Source organism: Rhinopithecus roxellana, chromosome 8 (genome assembly GCF_007565055.1).
Source record: "Rhinopithecus roxellana isolate Shanxi Qingling chromosome 8, ASM756505v1, whole genome shotgun sequence".
NCBI classification, from domain to species: Eukaryota; Metazoa; Chordata; class Mammalia; order Primates; family Cercopithecidae; genus Rhinopithecus; species Rhinopithecus roxellana.
In genome coordinates, this window is record NC_044556.1 from 66,475,166 (window position 1) to 66,487,558 (window position 12,393).

Sequence of the window (12,393 nt, forward strand, 5' to 3'; positions counted from 1 at the left end):
TTTATTCTGCTCCAGGATGCTAACTCCTTGCACCTCCTCTAACATGCCAAGCATGCTGATTTAGAGGTCTATGTGCTTATTAATGCCTGCCTGGAACATTTTACCCCTAGATATACATATGACTCATTCCCATTCCCCTGTCAATGCCACATTCTCAATGAGGCCTCTCTTGAACATAATATCCCCACTAAAATCCAGCCATGCACTCCAACCTGCTCTAATCCTTCTGTTTTTCATAAAATATATAGCATTCCAATATACTATATGAATTACTCATTCATTATGTTTATCTACGTGAATGCAAGCTCCATAAAAGCAACAGTATTTTGTTGTTGTTGTTAACTGATTGTACCTTTGGCACTCGTGAAAGTGCTGGCACATAAAAGGCTTCCAATAAATATTTGTGAATGAATCAATACATAAAAGAATGAAGCTACGCTGACATTTAAAGCCATGGTTCAGGCTTTAGCAACATCACAGTGTTCATCAGTTTTGCTCTCTTTCAGTCATAGTAAGTCTTTCAAAATTATGAATGGCTAGCTCCTGTTTGTTATGATCTGGGTTCTTTGAGATAAAACATTTCCCTAAAGGTTCTATATAAAACATTTTAGACAATATTTTATCCTGAGAAAGCAAATTGGACAACAGGAAATATAGGTAATTTTTTTTTCTCCTTGATAGCTCATTATGTTGACAAAAATAGAAATGAAGACTGTCAGTTTTCTAGGACTGCCATGCAAAAGTACCGCCAACTGGGTGACTTCTCCCAGAAAGAGAATGCCTAGGACTATAGTGGGACACAGAAAGTTCCCTACAGGGAGTATTTCAAAGCTGAGACATTAAGGGCTGTATGAGGCAGAAAAATTGGAAGCAGAGGTAAAATTGCGACCTTAGGACTAAGAGAGCTTGAAGGTTGTGGGGCATTAAAAATTCATGCTGTAGATTAGCAGTGTGGGGTGTAAAGGATACTAGGAGAGGAAGAACTGAGCATGGTTAGGGATAGGTGAAGGTAAAGAACAAACAGAACACGGGCCCAGCTTCCTTTATTCTTGGCAGACAATACTATCTCTTACCTCACAAAGAAAATTTATGCTATAAGGAGTGACTTTCCTATTTGTCTTTCCTACTCCCCAAACAAAAGCATAGGCACATAATGGCTTTGCTGTATTTGCATTTATTCTTCTCATCTTTCTTCTAAGAATGACATGTCCATCCTTCTACCATTCCCTACTTTGTTTAACTTCAGATCCTGGATCTAGGTCAATTGATCATAAATCATGTTGCCTGGATGGCCAATTAACTGAAAGAATATTTTACCATGTTTTCTTATTTCTTGTAACTAATTATAATTTTTAGAACAATCTGTTTTGGAAATCTTGTAAAGATTTCTGCAAAGTTTTAGTAGATTTTGTTTTGTCTTTGTAACACCACTTGGAAGAACAATTCTTTGCGCTTGTGCCAGTTGCCTGTTTTAGGACAGATAAAGTAGAGGAACTCTCCCTATGGGAAAGTCACAGCAGGAAGCTGCCTAGAGCACATCTTCTTATGGGCCTCAGCTCATGGGGTGTGTGGAAGACTGAGACTAATGGGTAGAAAGGGAGAGCCTATAAGTGTATTTTTCTTAGAATATATTAATAGAGAATATGCTAATGAAAAAATATTTTTATATATGTAATATTTTGGTTATTTTCTCAAATATATTATTTAATATAAATATAACATGTAAATATATGAATATACACAAATATATGCATACACACACTCACACACAGACACATACTCTTTTTAGGCTCCTGAGTCTCACACTTTGCTTGTGAGTTTCTTTCTGATTCTAAGATCACTATCTCAGACTATTTTGTGTGCTAATTCTCCTCTCCATGTTTTATTCATCAGCCATATCCTCACTCTGTCCCAGTTTCCTCCAAGCAACCACCAAGGAGCAGCAGAAAACATAAATCAAACATTCTTTAAAAGTTTATCAAGACAGAGCAAAAACTGAATAGTTAAAATAAAAAACACATTGGGAAAATGGTCATTTGATGAATTAAAATTGCTCCAATTTTTAAAAAAACTATTGAAATAAATTTTGTTATTAAAAATATAACAAAAAACTGAGAGTTGGTAGTTTTTCTATTTCATTCTGTCCCTACTCTCTTGGGCTTATTTGTCTTAGTAAGTTCTGAATAAATATTTGCCAAACAAATAAAATAATACCATGTGGATTAAGGTTGATAGCTACATTTGCCTTGAAACGTCACCTAATTCAAAGTAGATTGGTCTTTGAACCTGGTTTTCTTAGAAGAATTTTCCTGAGGCAATAAAATTCTGAGAGTGAACTGTGATACTATTGATATATGTGAATGACACAGAACCCACAAGTAGGAAGTCTTCAATGAGTCCTCGTTTGGAGATTTTCTAGAACAGACATTAATTGAACTTTAGAGAGGACCCAAACAGATAGCCTGGAGCTTGGAGCTAGAACAGGTGGGATGTGAGAGTTAGAAATCTTCTTTTTGGCACTGCAAGTACTCTGGAAATCGCAATCGGAAGCAGATGACAATCAAATTTAGGGCTGATGAGATAATATATTTATGGATTTATAAACTAGAGAGAAATCTGACTTGGGAAGGGACTTCTGGTGAAAACCATGAGTTCGATCAATAAATAAGTTGACCAAAGTATTCACTTTGACTTAAGTCCTACAATGTCCATGGAGATAACTATGATTATTTTTGTTATTCATGTGGAATTAGCAAACTAGAGATAGATCTGTAAATGTTTCTAAGGGCAGTGACATAAATATCTTTCTAACCTTAACATCTTCAAAGGAATATCACTCAAATACTTGTCAGGTATTGCTTGGTAAACAGAAACTTCTCATATTATCTACGTGTATGTATTTGCAGGTTTAGAGCAGTTTGTCGGAAGAATGCAAGATTTTCGATTGTACCAAGTGGCACTTACAAACAGGTAAGTAGATGTTGCATTGTAAACTTCAAGAACCGTAAGGATAAATGCTGAATTCACTTAAATAAGAATACCATGCAGATTATACTATTTTTTATCTTTATAGTATTTGGCAAACTTCACCTAATTAATGTTTATAGTGTTTGCTTTGGCTTAGTCTATGGTTGTTATTCACTAGTGCTACTCTTGGGGAACTCCTTGTAATATGATATTGATCACATTTTTTCCTAAGGATTTTCTGTAAGAAAACTTGATATTTGAACATTTTATAAAATTTGTGATACATTGTTTAAATTTTCTATATGAAGTAGTTTCTATTAATAATAATTGAGAAACTTCTACATCTGCCTTTTTAAAATTGGTTTGTTGACTTTATACCTACTAGAGAATGTATAACAGTAAACATGATTAATTATTTTGATATATGGGAAATTCTCAAGAGACTGGTCTATTAGACTTGGAGACAAGAAGAATGAGCATTTGAAGTATTGTGATATATTTTTCTATTTTCAGTGAACAAATAATTATATAGACTCAGGCTAGCTTTAATGGTATTTCCTTATCTTGAGAGTAGATGGGAAATCTTTCTTAGGGCCTCTTAAAGACACACAGAATTTTAAAAAATTTAAGTGAAATTCTGCTTAGGATGCCTTTGAACTTTCTTCTTCAGCGTATGATATCATGGTATAATAGTATATTGTTGTATGGATGAGTTGACCTTATTTATTTCTATTAAAAATCAAAAAGAAGAATGTTCATTCATATTTCTTCAAGGCAGATGTAAATTAGTGTGGTGGGTTTCCAAATGAGAAGACTAGCCCTTGTACATTTAGAAGCATTGCTTTTGCTGTGGCTCTTAGTCCATGGCAGATCATAAACAATATAAACATTCTTTCTTACCAGTCTATATAATCAAGGTATGCCGCAATAAAGGGTGACATAGCCCTGGAACACAGTGTTAGGTGTATTTACTGCCAACAGCCTTACTATATTTTAGATCACCTTTGTCTAAAATGCTGAAGGCCAAGGTTGTCGTAATTCTTTGGGAATAAAGTTTTTCCTTGGGAGTGAAAGATTTTATACTGGATTCTATACTGGTGGCTTTTGGTCCCATTCAAAACTTGATATCAGTTGAAAAGTATTGATGAGATTTAAAGAAGGTATGACTTCATGTGATTTAATGAATGGAAAAGCTGCCTGACTCCTTCATTGCTCCATTGGGGTCTGAGAGGAAGAGCCTGGTTTCTCTGGTAAGACCTTGGTTACTAATTTTGGCCTACCTGAAATGTCTGGGAAGGTGCTATGTGGAAGAATGCCTATAAATAGAATGACTAATTCTGGTCTAGAGCAAGTATATTGCCCTTAATGGAAAAATTAAATATATCTACCTGGAATTGGCATTCTTCTTTGACTGTTGGCAGCCGCCATATGATCTGAAGCCATTGAAGCATTACAGGATGTCAGGATCTGTACTGATGAGTCACAGGAAACCACTGACAAATGGCCTTGGCCTCAGTCCTTCACTTAAAACAGAAACAGATAAAATAATACTTGCTTTTGTACTTCTTTCCCATGGATGAACTGAAAACATTATCTATAACTCTCATTATTTTCCATATATTATTGTTCACTCTCAGTAGTTAGTTTAGCAACCTAAGTAAATATGACCTTTCTATTTTATCACAAATAGACACAGTAAAATATTGTGGTATTTATTTAAGTATCTTAATAATCAGACAAGGGCATATGCATGCTTCTTGATATAAATAAAAAGTTAATATTAAAATGTGCTGGTTTTGATATACATTTATGATAATGAATTTGTTTATTTGACCAAAGATAAGCTGTATTTTATGTTTCATGCACAGAATTATTAAAGCTAAATGGATACTCATGAAAGCACTAAATGAGTGACATTCATTTGTAACACCTCTTAGAAGTTCTATTACTGTTAAGCTCTTTGTCCTTACAGTCTCCCTCTTGACTCCCACAGAGAGATTCTGGAAGTTTTTTCTGGAGATCTTCTCAGATTGCATGTCCAATCGCATTGCCGTTGTCCTGGCAGCCACCCGCGGGTCCACTCTTTGGCACAGCGGTACTGCATTCCTAATGATGCAGGAGACACAGCTGATAATAGAGTGTCACGGTTGAATCCTGAAGCCCATCCTCTCTCTTTTGTCAATGATAATGATGTTGGTACTTCATGGGTTTCAAATGTGTTTACAAACGTTACACAACTTAATCAAGGAGTGACTATTTCAGTTGACTTGGAAAATGGACAGTATCAGGTAATTAGAAATAATAAGGTGTACATTAATTTCCTGTGGTTGTTGCAACAAATGCCCACAAACTTCATGTCTTAAAACAACAGAAATGTATTCCCTAACAGTTCTGGACACCAGAAATATGAAATCAACATGTTGGCAGGGCTACCCTCCCTTCAAAGGTTCCAGAGAAGGATCTCTCCTTGCCATTTGCAGCTCCCGGTGGCCCTTGGTGTTACTTGACTTGTGGCACCGCAACTTCAATCTCTGCCTCCATTTTCACATGGTGTCCTTCCTTGTTTCTCTGTGAGCATCAATTATCCCTTTTCTTTATCTTATATAAGGCCCACCCTATTAAACCCAGGATGATCTAATATTGACATCCTTAATTATACTGCAAAGACCCTATTTACAAATAAAGTCACATTTACTGGTTTGGACAGTAGTACTTGGACATATCTATTTGGGAACACAATTCAACCCACTAAAAGATGAAAATTGAACTAGGCAATTGAACATTACCTCAATAAAGTAGTGTATTATAATGTATACAATAAAAATACCTAAAAGACAACATATAGGGCCTTATGTTTGAGATTTGCATCAAAATGATATTTATGAAATATTGAAACTAAGTTATTTTTATTAAGTAGCAAAAAGTAATACAAACTAAGGTGTTTTTTCTAAATTACTTAAGAAGACTTTATATGACATTTATTTCATAGATGTAATGTTCTTTGTTTATGTCTTTATTTGCATGTTGATTTATAAAATCCTTGAGCAAATGAACAGATATACAATTATACAATGTGCTGCTTTTACCAAAGGGCTATGAAGTTTCTGGATGTCTAATACATATTTGATAATTATAATAATGACAAAGTGAGCCAATATATTTGAATCTAACATTTCCATGGTTTGATACATACTGATGAGTTACACTTAAAACTTTAATTACATTAATTAACTTGCCATTTTCAGGTGTTTTATATTATCATTCAGTTCTTTAGTCCACAACCAACGGAAATAAGGATTCAAAGGAAGAAGGAAAACAGCTTAGATTGGGAGGACTGGCAATATTTTGCCAGAAATTGTGGTGCTTTTGGAATGAAAAACAATGGAGATTTGGAGAAACCTGATTCTGTCAACTGTCTTCAGCTTTCCAAGTATGAATATTTTTAAACAATTAATTTACTAGATTGATTGGTTCGTCATAATGTACAAGTAAGCTAGCTCTCTAGACTCGTAGAGACTTCCCTTCATCACCAGCTTCCTTGAGGCAGATTCTCCTAAGTCTTATCCCTAAATTGGGTTTGAAACTATCTTTAAAGTTCTTGTAAAATACATTAGAGTGACTCTTATTTCAATCTCACTGGTGTTTCACAATCTGATTTTCAGATTGTTTAGCAAGTTATCTATATTAATGGAATTTTCATTATGTTTTCAAGGAACTGTCTTAGTGTGGCTTTCAATTATAATCCTGTATTGTTTGCATGTGAAATGTATGCAATATACTTTTACTAGAATGAAGAATTTAAGCTTTTATTGATACTGTGTAGTAATTTCTCAACATTTTGATTTCTGTTTTGCCAAAAATGTGAATAGATTTTCATGACATCGAATTTCTTTCGTTAACAGTTTTACTCCATATTCCCGTGGCAATGTCACATTTAGCATCCTGACACCTGGACCAAATTATCGTCCTGGATACAATGACTTCTATAATACCCCATCTCTTCAAGAGTTCGTAAAAGCCACGCAAATAAGGTTTCATTTTCATGGGCAGTACTACACAACTGAGACTGCTGTCAACTTCAGACACAGATATTATGCAGTGGACGAAATCACCATTAGTGGGAGGTATTATTATGAATTTTGTTTTCAACAAGGTTTTTGTCATACTTATTGTCTTAACAGCACATTAAGATTTCAGAGCAAGCCAGATTTCAAGCTTTACATTTTGAAATGATTTCATACTCTAAGATTTTAGAAGAAGATCTGTATGTGAGTCTTTTTCTCTATATAACAGTTTTGTGTGTGTGTGTGTGTGTGTGTGTGTATGTGTGTGTGAATTGATTTTCAAAAGCTGTTGCTTTTAGAAGCTATGACATTCTGAATCTGACTTAGAAATGATTTATCCAATATTTTACTTGATTTGTTCAGGAATATAATTTTCAAATATTCTCGAAAGCAAAGAGATGGAGCTGGATTTGGAGTTTTAACTATATTACCAGAGAGTTTTTAAGTACAGATCTTGGTCTACCTGAATTCATAGTGCACAGTTTCACGGAGAATACTTGTTTTTCTTTAGTGGAAAGAGCTGATGTGCCCTAAGTAGTTTATAAATGTCTGATCATAATTGAGAACATGACTCATGATATTTAAAAAGAAATGATAGCTTCAAACCTAGGCAGCATACTGTCTAATATAGAAATGTACATATAGACTATATTTAGAATGGGTTGTTCTAGAGGAATGATAGGCCTTGTGAATAAAATGTGTCTTTAAAAGCAGACCAAAATACCAGTATAGAAGCAATTGTTTGTTTGCTAGGTCATAACATAATGAAAAAGCAATACTATTAAATATTCATCATCTAACTTCTGAAAAAAAGAACAAAAAATTTGAAATATGTTAACTGCATTCTGCAGTTTGTCGACTTTATATTCCTTTTTTTTTTTTTTTTTTTTTTTTGATAGGGTTTTGCTCTGTCACCCAGGCTGGCATGCAATGGCATAATCATGGCTCACTGCAACCTCAACTTCTGGGCCTCAAGTGATCCTCTCATCTTAGCTTTCCAAGTAATTAGGACTACAGGAATGTGCCACAATGCCCAATTGATTTTTTTTTTCACTTTTTGTAGAGACGTGGTTTTGCCATGTTGCTCAGGCTGGTCTCAAACTCCCGACCTCAAGTGATCTACCCGCCTCAGTCTCCCAACGTGCTAAGACTATAGGCATGAGCCATCATGCCCAGCCTGGACTTTATATTCTTAACTGTATTTTAAATAGTTTAGTAAATGCCTTCCCTTGGTACATGGTTGGCATAGATACAAAAAATTCCATTCCCCTCTAAAGGTTGGCCTGAACGTTATCTTTACAATACAGTGGTTTGGATATTGGTGACAGTTCTTCTGATATTTCCAGATAAATTAAAAACCTGTATAGATATCCACATGATTAAGGAGAAACTGATTTTGTATCAATTAAACATACAAAAATCTTCCCTGTTGAATTCACACAATGTGTATAGGCCTAGGATCTTAAATACATTCACAGTTGAGTTGGTGTTCCTTAGGAGTGTGTGATGCTCATGTTTGCAGATGTCAGTGCCATGGTCATGCCGATAACTGCGACACAACAAGCCAGCCATATAGATGTCTCTGCTCCCAGGAGAGCTTCACTGAAGGACTTCATGTGAGTTCTATTTTATGCATGGAAATCTTAAAAAAAAATAGTAGAGATGGCGACTATAAATTCTATGAAGTTAATTTTGGCCTAACAAATGAAAATAAATTTAAAAACTGATATGAACTCAAGATGTCAATTATTGCAGAGTTTTTGTAAAGAAAAATAACAGCCATCAATTAAGTTGAAATTGTATTTTTTAAAAATAATTTCAACCAGAGAAATTACAACTGAAACCAAATGCTAAGGTTTCTTCTTTATCTTTTGTTTTTCTTTCTTTGTTTCATCAGCGTTATCATATTTTATAAAACAATTTTTAATGTATCTGGATAGCATGGCACTAAACAAAAAATAGTTTGATTCTTACTAAAGGGTATTTATACAAACGTATCAATACACAAGAAAAGCATCTTTAGATGCAGAACAATTTTTATGTATTTATGTGAATCAAGGTTCATTTATTGCTAATACCAGGCATTTTAATTAATTGAAAACAGGTAGTAAAATGATATATGAGTTATGTTACTGTAGTTTTCTGTGATGGTCAGGGGAATTCCATAGTTGACATGGAATTTTAGCTTCATCTTTAGGGGAAAGAGGTAAGTGCAAATAAAATCAAGAAACATTTGTTGGTAGGAATATCTAGCAACATAACAACATCAGAAATAGCTGATATGAAAAAGGGTTCAGCGGCAGTAACAATTATACCAATAATGACAGTAGATAATATAGACTCTTCATTAAATATGTTTGAGACAACTGGCTGCTAATTTGCAAGAAAATAAAGTTAGAGTTCTACCTGATGGTATGTACAAAAATATATGTGGCTTAAACTTCTAGTGAAAAATAACTATAAATATATTAAAATAAAAATTAGAAGAATACTTACATATCTTAAGTTGAGGGCTTTTATTAGATAAGCAAATGAAATACAAACAGAAACAAACATCTGGAGCTATGAAGGAAATTAATGACACATTCTGTTATATAAATATTTAAAATTCTACACAGTGCAAGGGTTAGCATAAATGTAATGTAGTGATCAATGATGGCTTGATAGGAAATATTTATATCATATTAACAGGTAAAGAGTTAAGATTCCTAATACACAAGCATTTACAAAATACTAAGAAGAATATAACAGTCTGATAAAAATGAGCAAATAGATGAACAAGCAATTTACAAATGAACAAATTATGCTTTTAATAAACATATAAAAGGTTACCCAACCTCAGTTTTAATCAAATTCAACAATTGTTTTTAATATTTCAAATTAGCAGAAAATATAAAGATTGGTAACACTTAGTACTTGTGAGAATATAACCTTTAACACATCACTGATATGATTGCCAATTGATGCAATAGTTTTGGGGACAATTTGTCCACCTCTGCTAAAATTAAATTTTCAAATATAGTGAACTACATTATATAATTGTTGTCATTCTAAAAAGCAGTTCTTCAATGACAAGTGTATGGAATGGTGTATTAGTCTGTTTGCATTTCTATACAGGAAGACCTGAGACTGGGTAAATAGTAAAGAAAAGATATTCATTTGGCTCATGGTACTCCTGGCTATACAAGCACGGTGCCAGCATCTGCTTGGTTTCTGGTGAGGCCTCAGAAAGCTTACAATCATGACAGAAGGCAAAGCCAGAAGCCAGGCTCTTTTAAACAGCCATGTCTAAACAGTCATGAACTAACAGAGTGAGATCTCACTGCTGAAGGGAGGGCACTTCATGAAGGATTCACCTGCATGACGCAAACACTTCCCACCAGGGTCACCTCCAACACTGGGGATCACATTTCAACATGAAATTTGGAGGGGACAAACATGCAAACTATATCAAATGCTTATATTTCTATCATTTTTGTTACATAAATATTGGCTTAAATGTTAGTGCATTTTAGCTTTTCAGATGGTAGCACTGTCTCATACACTCATGTATGACTTGTAAACATCTCTGCCTCTTGGACCTTGCCCTACACTTGTGTTTTAGTTAGTTACTTCACTTCTCTGTGCAGTTATTTTAGGATATTATAGAGCATCTTGCTTTTTAGAAAACCATCTGTAAAGGTTTTGGCAAACTCCATTTCTGTCTTCTGATTCTTACTCTGAGCTAATTTGCTTTTGACTGTAACATTAGTGAGAATAGTTCAATGGCAAGAATATTATCTATAATGCAGACTTTCTCTGGCACATTTAAAATGTAGTCCCACTCCTCAGTTTCAACTCAGAGTCTTTGATTTAGTTGCGGCCTACTTTCTTTCTTTCTATGTGCTCAGACCAAAACTTCCATGGTCTAATGTACATATCCTTTTGAATTAATTTTCTAGATCACTGCTTTATATACATGTAGTCCTCACCATTAGTCAATACTTGTTTTAAAAGAAGAAATATTTTATGGTTTTCTTTTGGATTTCCAATGTCTAGAGTCATTGCATTTGATTTGATTAATATATTATGAGAAAAAATCTTTTAGAAGAACTGATTTTAATATGCTTGATTGTATGGCTTATCGTATTATCACAGAAATGAAATAAATTGGATTAACTTGATTGATTCACTCTTTACTGGGCCATAATTATGTGTTTAAATTTTTGCCAATTTTATTTGTTCTATTTTAAAGTTAAAGTAACATTTATTATATTTTTCTACTGTCTCCTTTTGGTCCCTTAAGATGGACACTTACTTCCTTATAATCAGTAATCTGTTTCATTAACCTTGTCCTCTCCTCCACAAAGCCACTAATACCCCAATTAAAAAACACTTTGGGATGAATTCAGTAGGGCACCTTGAACTGAATATATCTAGTATTTGCAAGCTGCAGTTTGGCTAATACCTTCATATGATATGTTCTCTTCTGAACTTCTCTTGCTTTCTGTTGACTGGTCAGTTGGTGTTAGTCTCTCTCATTTGCTTTTGATGTCCTGTCTTGTTTTTTCTTTCTCTCTCTTTAATTGCTCACAGTTAAGTGTTTGATATTTTCTGATTCTTGGATGATTTCATGCTTCCCCTTAAAAATAGAGCCATTAAATGAATGAAGGCTCATGATTGGTTTCAGAAGTCAAGTTGGGATTTTCAGACTTGGTCTCAGGTGGTGACTGTTGGATTATGAACTAGTGAAATAATTAACTATAATTTGGATTGAGAATACATTTTAATGCTTCTTATTTAGACATTAAGTACCTTTTGAAAACAAAAATGAAAAAGTAAACTTTTTGTTATTTTCCTCCTTGACATATTTTGATAATTTATGAATTTAGCCATAAATTTTAAAAAGCAACAAATATAATTTACTTAGCAAAGTTTGGCAAATGCAGCTGCAGGGAAAAAGTCAATAGACTGTTAAGTTGAATGATTTCTCAGTCCTGTGATATTTTCAACAATGTATTGAAAATGAAAAATGATTTTATAGAAGCATTAATAGGCATGACATTCTCCTCTGTTATCATTCAAAGTATTTTAATACATGTAGGGACTTATGTGTCTGAGAAAAGTTGTCTTACAGTGATTTGAAAATATACCTATTCTAATGCTTTTCATGTTGTTCTACTTTTTAAAAATAATACGTTTTAATGTAAGCCATTCATTTCCTATTGGAATCCATGTTCTTTTTAAAGACCTGGACATAATCCAAAAAGAATGTCTTCAATTCCACAGTATTATGCTATCCATTAATAATATTACTCAATAAACAGGGCTTTTGTGAATTATATTACAGACATTTGGCAAACAGATGAAAATGTAAGCATTG

General features: G+C 33.7%; 1 protein-coding gene across 1 annotated transcript in view; it reads left to right on the forward strand.

The window, feature by feature from the left end:
- USH2A (usherin) overlaps window positions 1-12,393 on the forward strand; it is an 825,608-nt gene that overhangs the window by 95,030 nt on the left and 718,185 nt on the right. The window contains exons 4-8 of the mRNA XM_030936493.1: window positions 2,907-2,970; window positions 4,961-5,255; window positions 6,213-6,397; window positions 6,870-7,091; window positions 8,554-8,647. Coding sequence (XP_030792353.1) covers window positions 2,907-2,970; window positions 4,961-5,255; window positions 6,213-6,397; window positions 6,870-7,091; window positions 8,554-8,647 — 860 coding nt within the window. The remainder of the gene's footprint in view (window positions 1-2,906; window positions 2,971-4,960; window positions 5,256-6,212; window positions 6,398-6,869; window positions 7,092-8,553; window positions 8,648-12,393) is intronic.